Source organism: Malus domestica, chromosome 02 (assembly GCF_042453785.1).
Source record: "Malus domestica chromosome 02, GDT2T_hap1".
NCBI lineage: Eukaryota > Viridiplantae > Streptophyta > Magnoliopsida > Rosales > Rosaceae > Malus > Malus domestica.
Window position 1 is genome coordinate 8,730,148 of NC_091662.1, and position 13,574 is coordinate 8,743,721.

The 13,574-nt window shown below is 35.1% G+C and overlaps 1 protein-coding gene across 1 annotated transcript; it reads left to right on the forward strand.

The window, feature by feature from the left end:
- The first annotated feature begins 2,858 nt into the window (after window positions 1–2,858).
- Window positions 2,859–12,941, forward strand: LOC103407020 (TMV resistance protein N-like). The gene is made up of 7 exons (XM_070807710.1): window positions 2,859–3,409; window positions 6,225–7,320; window positions 7,448–7,744; window positions 7,889–8,815; window positions 8,936–9,547; window positions 10,155–10,456; window positions 11,838–12,941. Exons 1-6 carry the CDS (start codon window positions 2,922–2,924, stop codon window positions 10,446–10,448), a joined length of 3,714 nt encoding a protein of 1,237 aa, XP_070663811.1. The 5' UTR covers window positions 2,859–2,921; the 3' UTR covers window positions 10,449–10,456; window positions 11,838–12,941.
- Window positions 12,942–13,574: the final 633 nt, after the last annotated feature.

Sequence of the window (13,574 nt, forward strand, 5' to 3'; positions counted from 1 at the left end):
TCACTCTGAAATTGAGGAAGGCTTCTTGTGATTAGTAATTGTAAGTTCACTTAAGGTGAACATCATGCTCTTAGGGTTGCATGGTTTTTTGAAGGGTTTTCACAAAGCTTAATGAATCTTACACGTTTATATTTGATCGGGACATCACAGACGGATTGCATGTTAGATATATATTTTCGCTTGAACATCACAAGGAAAATATGTATTAGGAAAACCTAACCTTCAAAGCATGTATGTAGAAATTCATAAGTAATTGGTAAAATTACATAGGATTGTTAATGGTGACTGCAGAATCCTAGTGTTTAAATTGTTTTCCAAAACCTTTGTCTTTTGCTTTCTTTACTTTGTCAAGCACTTAATTATTTTTATTTAAATTCGTTTTTATTATTTTAAATTCCAAAACCAACCATTTCAAACCTTTGTTCTAAATAATTAGCTAAGAATTAGTTTAAATACAAATTATTCATTCAATCTATGCGGCAAACAACCTTGTTTGAGCTATTATACTACGATACCCTTGTACTCTTACAAATATTTTTAAGTGTTTTTATTCCTACTTTTGTAGGTGATAAAAATCCTATCAAGAAATTGGTGCCGTTGCCGGGGATCGTTTCAAATAATTTGTGTTTATCATATTCTTAGTTAATTATTTTTGTAAATATCTTTTTACTTGTTGATTTTATTTTTATTTTTATAGGTTATGTTTTGTTGGTTTTGAGAACAGTTAAACGATGGGCTGGAATCTACAACCAACAGGAGGGCTACCTTCATGGAATTATATCAATATGAGGAACTCTCAAAGGCCTAGGTGCGATCCATACTCAAAACTTTACAATCTAAGAGCCCCTTGAACAGCCAACCGTGCCACAAAGATCTACTCTAGATGACAAACTTGCTGAATTGGCAGAGTGTGTCAAGCAATTTGTTGATAGCATGCCGAATACCAAACCATCAGCAAAGATAATTGAAGAGCAAGATGGGCAGCTTTCGTATCAATTCATAGAAAATGAGAACGATTCATATTCAAACTTTTACAATCGGTGGACAGAGCATCCTACTTCTATGTGGGTAAGCAATCAACAGGCTTTTCAGCAGCCCTGTGTGCCACAAAAACTTTCTTTGGAGGACCAGATTGCTAAGTTGGAGGAGTCCACTAGGTTGTTCATGGAGGGTACCCCTTAGTTGCAGAAAATAAATTCAATCGACAATCTGGCACAGCAAATCGAGCATCTCACGTATCAATTGGAAGAACAAGAAAACGATTCCAATTCAAATTTCCCTAATCAACCAATCGCAAACCTACAGGGTTCAAAGGAGTGCTCTGCAGATCAAACATTGAGATGGGGGGAAAACCAACGATACTACAATGGAAGAATCTGAAATTGAAGGCCCAACGGGAGAAACAGCGCCTACTGACCTTGAACCTGTTATGACCCAAAGGCAGCAGCAGACCATGACGGATCAACAAAATCAAGATTCTATGCGGACACATGCAAAAGTGCACATTAATCTGCCGCTACAGGATGCGACTGAAAAATCTCCAAAGCAATCACTAAATTTCAATTTATTCGAGGCTCCAAGGCAACCCGCTAAGCAGCAGGAATGCATGAATACTCAAACAGATTTGGATACAGGGCAGACGGGTGGTGATGAGAAATTTTTAAATGCTGTACTGGATAGTACACCAGCACAGCCGATCATATTTAGAGAAATTTGGGGAAAGTCCTACAAGCAAGCTAAGATTTGCATGGGAAATAAGAAAAAGCTTAATGGCAGCTGCATTCTTCGTCAACAAATTCTACTAGTGCAAAGGTTGTGGGTGTTAAATACAAGGTTCAAGTCATCCAAGTATTGAACTTTGAGTGTGTGGATTAATCTGTTCACATGTGTGCAATATGATTTGGCCGATGATAATAAGTTCACCAAGTGTTTCAAGAAATGCCGTAGTGAATAAACTAAATTTTCTTTTTGAGTGGTTCCGGCTCTATTCCTATCTAGGAAACTTGGACCTTCTAGGACCTCCAATGTTTATTCTACAAAGTATTGCTTGTGAGTGCTCTGGATTGCAAATTATGATTCCAGGCAATAAAGTTTCAAGACGGTTTGGCTGTACCCATAAAGATCAAACGACATTTGAACTTCCTCTAGATAACGAAGGATGAGAGAGAGGTAAATCATGTGTTGCTCATTTTTTCAGCTTAGCTGACAATTAATTAATTAAGTCCGTCGAAAAAAAATACAAAACAAAGATGTGGCCTTCGAAAGTGGGCAAATGGGTCGGAATTATTATTTCATTCCCGGTGAAGAAAGGCCACAGTTGATTACAATATCAAAAAATAATTGAATACAGACAAACTATAGTGATCAGATCAAAGGAAAAAGAAACTCCATAGTGGAGAGAAATTTACCTACATCATCATCGGAGATACTTTCCTTGGTATGGCCACTATTAGTAATATTTTTATATTTTTCAGTTGTCTGTGATTATTTTAAAATATTATAACGGTGGATTGTTACATCAAAGGTAGTTGGTAGTAGTTTGCAACAAAACTTTATCTCCTTTAAATTAAAGAACCCCAAGTAACAATTTTATATTTTTCAATCGTCAATGAAACTGCCTAGAAAATTCATCTCCTTCAACTTGACACCACATTCATATTGAAAGGTAGTAGGTAGGAAACCGCTTGGTAGGTAGGAAGAAAAGCATGAGGACTAATATAACAAGAGAGAGTCCACATTCACATTGAAGGTGGTAGGAAACTGCTGCTTCCTTCAAGGGAAGAAAAGCATGCGTAAGGCCTGATATTAATATATATAACAAGAGAGAGTCCAATGTCCACACTCCATAGTCCATACCATACTGCATATTCCAATTCTTTGAGAGGCCTCTTTTCTTTAGTTTATTTGTCTTTAATTCTCTTATGGCCATTCAACTTGCCTCTTCTTCTTCCTTGCCTCCTTCATGGACATATGATGTATTTTTGAGTTTTAGAGGTGAGGATACACGCTTTACTTTTACAGATCATTTATACGAGGCCTTGCATCGTAACAGAATCGACACCTTCATTGATCGCCATTTTAAAAGAGGAGAAGAAATATCACCGGCTTTTCTAAAGGCAATTGAAGAGTCGAGAATTTCAATCATTGTAATCTCTGAAAATTATGCATCGTCAAGATGGTGCTTGGATGAGCTCGTACATATCCTTGAATGTAGAAGGTCAAGGCAGCAAATAGTTTGGCCAGTTTTCTACAAGGTGGATCCGTCCCATGTACGAAATCAAACGAGTAGGTTCGGTGACGCATTTACAGGACTAGAGTGCAAATACAAGGACGAGGAGAAGATCCTCTTATGGAGGAGTGCTCTTAAAGAAGTAGCAAATTTGTCAGGACATACTGTCAAAGAGGAAGAGTACGTACATTTCTTCACTCCTTTTAGTTTGTTTAATTATATGATTCTGTATTTCAGGTTTTAGTTTCTACTAAAATAATACCTATTTAGTTGCTAGTTTTTAAATCCCTAGCACTTAAAAACTGCAGCAATTCCATAATTTTCCAGCTTTGTTGAATGGCAAGTCTATAATTTACATATGAAGAAGATAACTCTTATCAATGCTACTATATAAAGTTGGAAGCCCATTTGCGGTCACGGGTTTCACCATAAATGATGGGATAAAAATGCTCCTCAAATAAAAAAGTTCAAAAAAGTCTAAAATAATACATGAAATAATGTAGGAATATTTTGGTAATATAAACAGCATTTTTTTTATAATTAATTTTTTTGTACAGTTTTATTTTATATTATTTTTATAATTAATACCATAATGTGTTAGTAATAATGTGATTTAATCAGTTGTTAATTAAATATTATTTTCTCTATTTTTAAACATGTTCAAAACATCTTAAAAGATATGTAATGCCGGTTATAAAAATGATATTTCTTGCGTGTATTATCTACATTAATGAAAAGGGGATAGATTTACTCCACACGCGCTACGCGCATGAAGGCCAGTTTATGTTAAACCTACATGACCATCTTCTTCATATATAATTATCGACTTGTCATTCACCAAAGCTAGCGAATCAGGGAGTGACTCCTGTTGTTGCGGGCACTCCTCTTTCGTGTAATACTCTGTCATTGTTTTTGGGAACTGATAAACTCACCCCGTTACTCTTATCTTCCCACACATTATTATTCCATCCGCCATACAAAATTAAAAAAAATTAAAAAAAATTAACATCTTATTTTCCAACCCCTATAATCTACATAGTCATTGGTTTTGTTGGAGAGTTGTAGAGAGCAAGAGATCTGCTTCATCAATTCAACTAATTTAGTTCGAAGCAAAAGAATTAAATCGAAAAAGTGGAAGTAAGAATATCAGAAACAGTTAAAAAAAAAATTCGAATCTGCAAGTAAAGGGGAAGCAGTTTAAGAGGGAGAGCGTACCGGCGAGCTTCTCAGCATCGAACCAAGATTCTGATTCCCCTGTCCTCTCTCTCTCTCTCTCTCTCTCTCTCTCTCTCTTAAATTGCTCTCCTAAAGCCGAGATTTGATTCAAATGACCTGGAAGCTATCAAATTAAAGATGCAAAATTGCAACAAAACGTCCAAAATTTTAAAATTTGTTGGAAAAATCCACAAACTGATGAACATATTTGGAATTGGAGCCCTAGAAATCACAGAAACGAACCATGAGAAATGCTATCTGTCGGTGGATTCTTGAACTTCTTCCGCCACCGGAATAATGGATCTTTCTCCCACCGATCAAAACTTGACTCCATTAATTAATCTGCCCAAATAATGTACCTATGGTGTTGTTTTATAATTTACCGATTACTAATGATGTTAGGTAAATTAGTACTTTTAGGAAATAAATGATACATATCCATACAAAACATCTGCTTTCATCGGAGAAATTTTATTTAAACTCATATAATCTTTTTTTACATCAAATTTACTCTCTTCATTCATATTGTTTTTTTATTAAAAAATTAATCTCTCTTTAAACCCAAATTTATTACCTAAACTATCCACTCAAACCCAATTCAAAATATTAAATTATCTTTACACGTATTTCCTTTATAAAATAACATCTGTAATTAATTTTTTTTTAAGAAACGTCTTTGCCCCACCCCCCTCTCCTAGTAGCATTTTCATGGCTACTTTTTTTCTTTCTGCTACCAAATCTAGACATTTACCTTTTTTTCTTTATACTGATGTGCATAAGCAACAAATCAAACCATTCATCCTCTTATATTATCAACAAGCAATGAAGTTTATAATCTAAGAACATTGGTAAGAAGTTTTTCCTTATAATTTTTCAATTGCAGAAAGCTTAACAAACCATTCGGAATTGATGAAAAAAATTTAAATCAAATGAACAAAATATTCATAAATTAAGTCATACCTTAGTTGGAGGATTCAAAACTTCAAAATCACCATCCATCAATAAAAAAACTCGTTTTTCTCTAGAAGACCTATTAGGGTTTTAGCCAGAATGAAGGATAAACAAGAAGTGATGGTAGAGTTTAATGGGTTTATTGATAAATTTGAGTTTTATTATTAATTTCATTTTGTACTTAATAGTAATTATGCAATATGTTAAAATAGACAACAACATAACATTTAAATGAAAAAAAAAGTCTATGTCTTATTGTTATTTTTTTTAAACAAAAGGGAAAAAAAAAAGGAAAAAGTCAATGTCTTAAGTATGGATATGGAAAGATGTTAGGATTTTACACAGTAATAAACAGTGTGAAATTGTGAATAATGGCATAGGGGTAAATAATTTTTATTAATGTGTCAATTATTATCTTACATGATTCTGTGTTTAGCTGCAAGCGGCACATACTTGACTGCAGCAGTGATTATCCATTCCTCTGTTTTTTGGACCTGGATTGTCTGCCCTCATCATTCCATGCCTTCCTATTTATGTGGTCACGGTTAAGCCACGTCAACATTTTATATTGATTTTGCTTTTTGTCTTATTATTTTTATAAAAAAAATTAATATAAAATGTTAACGTGGCTTAACCGTGACCACATAACATAAGAGGGCATGGGGAGGGCATGGAATGGGAAGGGCAGACAATCCAAGTCCCTGTTTTTTTCAATCTTTTTTTTCTTTTCATTCTCTTCTTCTTTTTACATTTTTTTTTCCTTTTTTAAAGAAATATAGCAGAAAAAGTTGATTGGCTAAATGTGTCAATTTTTTATATAAACTGGTAGGTATGAAGCTACATTTATCAGTAAGATCGTAAAGGAGATCTTGGTCCGCATGCAACAACGCATGCATTTGAACGTAGCCAAATACCCAGTTGGAATTAAGTCCTGTGTAGAAAAGGTGAAAGAGCTTTTAGGTCTCGGTGGAAATGATCCGTGTGTGGTTGGGATTTGGGGGGCATCTGGAATCGGCAAGACAACAGTTGCAAAAGCTGTTTATAATGCAATTGCTTATAAGTTTGAAGGTAGTTGTTTCCTGGCAGATGTTCGAGAAACGTCAATGCAATACGGAGGCCTATTCCAACTACAAAACACTCTTCTATGGGAGATTGGTGGTTCAGAGTGGAAAGTTGTCAATCCTCATAGAGGAAACATCCTTATAGAGAAACTGTTGAGGCGAAAGAAATCTCTCTTAATTCTTGATGATGTGGATGATTTGGAGCAGTTAAGCAACTTGGTTCAAGTTAAATGGCTCGGTGAGGGTAGCAGAGTGATCATAACCACAAAAAATAAAGGATTGCTGGAATCTTGTAAAGTTGAGCTGATATACAAGGTCCAAAAGTTAGAAGACAACAAAGCTCTTGAGCTTTTTAGTTGGAATGCCTTCGGAAAAGAAAAACCTCCAGATGATTATTTGGGACTCGCACGGCGTGCAATAGGCTATGCTCAAGGCCTCCCGTTAGCTCTTAATCTTATAGGTTCTCATCTGCGTGGTAAAAATATAGATCGTTGGCAAGATATTTTAGATAGTTACGATGAAGAACCTTATAGAGGGATTCAAAGAGTACTTCGGAAAAGTTATGATACCTTGGATTATGTCCCGCAACAAGTTTTCCTAGACATTGCATGCTTCTTCAAGGGTGAAGATAAAGACAAAGTTTTACAGATATTAAAAGGATCAAACCTCAAAGTACGTCAACATTGTATTGATGTTCTCGTTGAGAATGCCATTATTACTATTGAATATAATAGGATTTTGATGCATGACTTGCTAGAAAAAATGGGTAAGCATATAGTTTGGGAAGAATCGCCCACTGAACCAGGCGAGCGGAGCAGATTATGGCATCATGAAGATGTGTACCATGTTCTAACTAAAAATAGAGTAAGTAGAATATATGTTCTTGCATTTGATTTAATTGGCATGATTTTGGAAAGAAAAAAAAATTAAATCCTTTTGATTTCTTTGTTATACAATTTGTTTGTTAACGCTATTTATTTTTCCATCTTAGGGAACAAAGAAAATTAAGGGCATTGTGGTGAAGTTGCCCAAGCTAGATGTGATACCCTTGAATGCAAAAAGCTTTTTCAAGATGGTAAATCTTGAAATTTTTATAATCCATAATGCATATTTTTCTGGATGCGTTGAGTATCTACCCGAAAATTTGAGGTGGATTAAATTCGGTGAAGATGGGCTTCAAGACTGGGGATCCAAACTTAAATTCAATTTGCAATCCAATTGTCATCTAAGGCATCTTGTCACGTTTATTATGCCAAACAGTGACATCAGACAATTGAAGGTATTTCAGGTATGTATACGTATTATAAATTAATTTGGACAATTACTAATTTAATTGTATACTTTATTTTTGGAAAAAGAAATTTGCCAAAGCTTTTCATCATTAATTATTTTATTTAAAGTTTGTGATTTTTTTTTTATTTTGATTTCTCAGAATTTGGCAAAGCTTACATCTTTGAATTTAAGTGGTTCCGAATTCTTAGAAAAAATTCCCAACTTATCCGGAAGTCCAAACCTAAGGGAGTTGATACTAAATAAGTGTAAACGTTTAGTTGAAGTTGATGATTCTGTTGGATTCCTTGATAAACTTGTTACATTACGTCTTGTTGGGTGCTCTAGGCTTAAGAGATTTGTGACGAGACTTAGATTGAGATCCCTTCAAAGGCTTAATCTTGGTGGTTGCACAAGGCTCAAGAGTTTCCCAGAAATAGAGGTCAAGATGGAATCTCTAGAGTATTTGGCTATAGAAGAAAGTGGCATAAGAGAATTGCCTTCATCAATTGCATATCTTACTGGGCTTCAAAGATTGCATGCAAATTATTGTGAGAACCTTACAGGTACATCATTACATCACATTTATGGGTTGCAACATCTTTACTATATTGAAATGAATGGATGCCCAAAACTGGTGACATTTGGGAAGTTTTCAACTCGCTTAGATACTTCACATTACAACGGTATGCCATTAGCCATTTTCAACGTAAGCCGGCTTTATCTTATTGGATGCAATTTATCAGAAAGTGATTTCCTTGTGCCTCTTCAATATGAACCATCCAATCTTCATTGCTGGTCCACATTAGAAGATCTTGATCTGTCGGCAAACAATTTTGTTAGTCTTCCGGATTGCATTAGCAAATTTGTCAACTTGAATGAGCTTAGATTGCAAGGTTGCAAGAGGCTTCGGGAAATTCCACATGCCCTTCCACCAAATCTAAGTGATTTATATCTGGATGATTGCACATCATTGGAAAAAATTCCAAAGTTGCCCTTGGGGCTTAGGCGTCTGCAGTTGACTAATTGCTTTGGACTAAGTGGCGATGAGGTGGCAAAGTTGGAAAATAATTTGTTGAACTTGAATCAGGTTCGTCTCTCCTCTTTTAATTTCTCTTGAAATTAAAATATATAATTTGTCGATACTTGGGAGGGAGAACAGATGACGATTGTTTGTAATTAGTTATTTACATATTATTCACTATTGCAGGAATCTCTTCTGTACTCTCAATTGCAAGTTATGTATCCAGGCAATGAAATTCCAAAGCGGTTCAGCTATGCGTCTAAATATCTAACAGCCACTAGGATTGAAAGTATACGAAATGAAGATGAAGAAGATGATGAAGAAGATGATGATGAAGATGAAGAAGAAGATGATGATGAAGATGATGAAGAAGATGATGAATATGTTGGAGGTAGTGAATTTAGTATTGAAATTCGTCTAAATTTACAGGAGAGGGAGACGTTATTAGGATTGGCTCTATCTTGTGTTTTTCCACCACGGGTATCAGAATTTGGATGTTTTTACCATTTTCGTATTTACATCAACGAAGCAAGTGATTTTGAATTATTTCATTGGATGGGGAAGAGCATGGAGACAGCTCATATGGGGCTCATGTTAGTGGATTTAGAGAAGCAGGGAGATATTTGTAAAGTTAAACTTCAATTCCCCGTATGGGCACGCATTAAAATGTGCGGGGTGCACCCCTTATTCCGCAAAGAAGATGATCGGCAACAACAATGGCCTTCCTTATCGTCGAACCCAGCGGATGATCAACCGAAACGCACGCAGATTGATCACAATGTTCCTTCTGATATTAAGGTACGGAAAAGCCCTTGAGCTTTTCAGTTTTAGCAATTTTTTTATTGTTCTTTATTGTGATATCATTTTTTAAATTAATATAATAGAAATTAATTAATTTAAATTAAATAAAGGAAAAAATTTGAACAGTTTTCAATCTGCATAATCAAAGATTTCATATCTGTAGGTGGTTAGTTATTAGAAAAACAGAAACCACATTTGTATCTTGAAGTACATTTCACTAATCAAATCAAATTCTAATTAATCAAAACAAACAATTATGGAAGGGAAACATACAAGGAGAAATGAGATTATAAGTACAAAATTCAAGATTAATTACCTAAAAACTTGGTTTTGTTCATATAAGTACAAAATTTCTACACGAAGATCAAAGAACTACATCGTTTGAACATGTAAACCACATGCTTCTCTTTGTTAATCAAGTTTACACGCAGAGATGAAAGACTTGTAGGACTACTGTTTAATCAAGAATCGGGGTTTGCAACTATTTTTTTATTAGCATTTACTTCTGCTTTTTCAATTAATGGATACGTGGAAAATTTGATTTGGTGTGGATTTAGAAAAGAAGCAGGGAGATATTTGTAATGTTGAATTTCTTTTCCTCAAGGGCGCATGCATTAAAAGTTGCGGGGTGCACCCACTATTGCGCAAAGAAGACGAATGGCTTCCCTTGTCTTTGGGACCAACAAGTAGTCTTGGAAAGACGCCTCGTCCACTTGGATCCTCAGATACCGTCCACGAGGAATATGATCGGCAACGACAATGGCTTTCCTTATCTTCGAACCCGGCGGATGATCATCCGAAACGCAGGCAGATTGATCTTAATGGTCCTTTTGATATTGAGGAGGAGGAGCAAGAGCAACCATCCACTTCAGATGATTCACAATTTTTTCTTCATTAGGAGTTTGGGTACGTACATTTCAGTTTTAGTATAACTAAATAATTTTTTTAATTTTTTTTTGTATTGTGAATTTGTGATACCTTTATAGATTAATATAATAAAATTAATTAATTTAAATTAAATACATAAAAAAAAGAAAATTACATTTTACCTCCTCAACTTTGGGTCACATAACAATCTCATATTTTATCTTTTAAATATTGCTATATTATACATCAATTTACAAATTTGCTGCAATATCATGCCTCCATCAACTTTTCTGTTAATTTTTATGTTAAATGCTGATGTGGTAGACACGGATCCGCTCACTTACTTAACTAGGTTATAAAATTAATTTAATATTAAAAATTAAAGAATTTTTAGTTCTAAATTAAATTAAAATTAACAAATAAATTGATGGATATTTTAACGGAGGTTTAAGATTGCAACAAATTCGTAAGTTAACTAAGACATTGTAATGTTTAAAAGATGAGGTATAACTTTGTTATAAGACCCAAAGTTAAGGTGGCCCATGTAATTTACCCAAGAATTTAAACAATTTTCAATTTGCAAAAACAAAGATTCCATATCTGTAGGTGGCTACTGGCTAATTCTTAGAAAAACAGAAACCACATTTGTATCCTAAAGTACTTTTGACTGTGAGTGAGTAAGCCACACTTCAATAATAAAACCAAATTCTAATTAATCAAAACAAACAACAATGGAAGGAAAACATACAAGGAGAAATGAGATTATGAGTACAAATTTCAAGATTAATTATCTTAAAACTTGGTTTTGTTCAGATATATAAACCTACAAAGAGAAATGGAGATTATAAGTATAAAATTTCTGCAGGAAGATCAAAGAACTACACCGTTTGGATGAACATGTAGAGCACGTACTCCTCCCTCTGTTAATCAAGTTTACACGCAGAGATGGAAAACTTGTTGGAGTACTGTTTATATAAGAGTACTTTTTATGAGCATTTCCAATTAACGAATAGGTGAAATTTTTTGATTTGGTGTTGATTAATAAGATTTAGTATGATTTTAATATCAAGATGAGACAACAATATGTAGAAAACATGGCCATAATTTCACAGGTCTCTGTCCCTATATATTGATTCCTTGCAGATTCTGGGATGGAGTTTGGGTCAAAATTGCAGCCAACTGTGTCTTGACACATTTTTGGTTTTGGACAAATACTCTGTCTCCTGCCTTTTGCCATTTATGGCTCCTTTGTTTTCTCTGTTGCTGCTGGGACAGAGTCCATTAGATTTGCCCGTTTATTTTCTTTGCTCCCACAAACGGGGTGCAGGAGGCTAAAAAATGAGCTTTGAAATTTATAGGGCCCGTTTATTTCATTCCATTGACATTTTCAAGCTAACTTTTTGGCTTCTATGATCCACAGGTGAGTTGGCTTCGCACAGGCAAGGAAACATCATTGGAAGAGTTCATCCTTAGTCCCCCCAATGTGCTTACTGAAAATCAGGGAAATCAAATACGGCTATATGGTCCCGAAAAGGGCTTATCATACATCGCCAAACCTGCAACTGGACAGAGTTTTATATCTCACCACGGGAGCACGTTGAACCTAAGCATGCCTCTCGTGGATCCTCTGGTCACTCTCTTTGGCAGTGTCCACGAGAAGATGTCCGAAAGGGGAAGCAAAGGCAGCATGCTTTATCCAAATCTTGGAAGCATTTTGAATGCAGGGGAGTATCATAATAAAAACGCACATTGGGACATAGAGAGCCAGACAGATGGTGAGGATCACGAATCTGAAGCATCCGGGGCTTATTGTGATGAAAGCTTGAGAAGTCCACTAATCTCGTGCCAAACAACAGGCATGGGAACGCCTAGGTCTTGCGGCAGTGCTTTAGGTGTGAGATGCAATACAATCTTGATGAAAGGAAATGTACAAGCTAGCGAGGCTATCAGTAGTAGTATGGACACTGGTGGAGGTTGGCAGCTGGCTTATATATAAGTATTCTGACCGAGTAGGCGAAGACGGGAAGAAGGAAGGAGGAGTTCAAAAAGTGTATTTGCATCAGGATAGTGCACTTTGGTGTCGGCCTGCGTCGGTTGTTTCAATTTCTGGTGCATTCATGGTGGTCTGGTTAGTCAGCCTGATGTTTCAGAAACTTTCTTGTTTGTCAACCTTCTATGTTGTCGGGTGCATCGATTCTTGGATATTTGTTTACTTGAAGGTGCCTGAAACTAAGGGCATGCCTCTTGAAGTCATCTCTGAGTTCTTTGCTGCAGGTGTAAACCCAGCTGCTGCTGATGCATCTGCGGATTCCAATGAAAAGTGATTTGATTGTTTAGAGGGTTTGAAATTTGGTTTGATTTTAGACTGGGATTGTGAGGATAGGGCTTGAATTGGAGAAGTGCTTATGACTAGATTGCTTTTTTTTAAAGTGATTTTCTAATCATCAATGTCCCTTCCTTAATGCTGCAGAAGTATATTTGATATGGAAAACTAATGAAAATGGCTTGAAAACCCTATTTGATACCATGTTTTCTAATCATAGATTCTTAATCTAATCCTAAATATTGATTGAAGTTTAAAACAGTCTAATTAACCACCCTTGTAGTTCCAAATTGAAGTTTAAAACAGTCTGCACTTATATTTTCCTATCTATTTAATTTTAGGCAGACATATATTGTTGTAGACACTCTTTCTTATTATTGTGATCATATACCAAATAACTCAATATAGATCACAATAATTCTTACTGAAGTATGGTTTAAATTTTTGTTAGATATGAAACTGATCAAAATCAAATTGCTCATGCGTTACATTGTATTTAAAAAAAACGTGTGTCTAACACTAATTTGATTTGCATACTGTCTTATAAGATCTTATTTAACTCGTGACAAATAATAGTATATGACTTGCTAATTTATTTACAAAGGAGAAATTCACTAACTTTACGTATCCTAAACGGCCAATATATGCACCTGAGTTTGAATTTTCATTCCCATAATATAGATTTTTTTTTTAAGTTTGTATGAAAAGAATTTTACAATGTCTTGAAAAAATATGAAGGAAGAAAAAAAGAAACTGTTTTTAACTGCTGCCTAAGCTGAGCCCAGTTGCCGTGTAGCACTAGCAAGTAGCAACAGGAAAGTCTGCTGAGAAAAG

What these genes read in the sequence shown, in the direction of transcription:
- LOC103407020 (XM_070807710.1), top strand. Translation starts at nt 2,922, where the DNA reads ATGGCCATTCAACTTGCCTCTTCTTCTTCCTTGCCTCCTTCATGGACA. An exon ending in ATTTGTTGAACTTGAATCAG is followed by an intron (nt 8,816 to 8,935) that starts GTTCGTCTCTCC and finishes TCACTATTGCAG; the next exon opens with GAATCTCTTCTGTACTCTCA. An exon ending in ATGTTCCTTCTGATATTAAG is followed by an intron (nt 9,548 to 10,154) that starts GTACGGAAAAGC and finishes CTTTTCCTCAAG; the next exon opens with GGCGCATGCATTAAAAGTTG.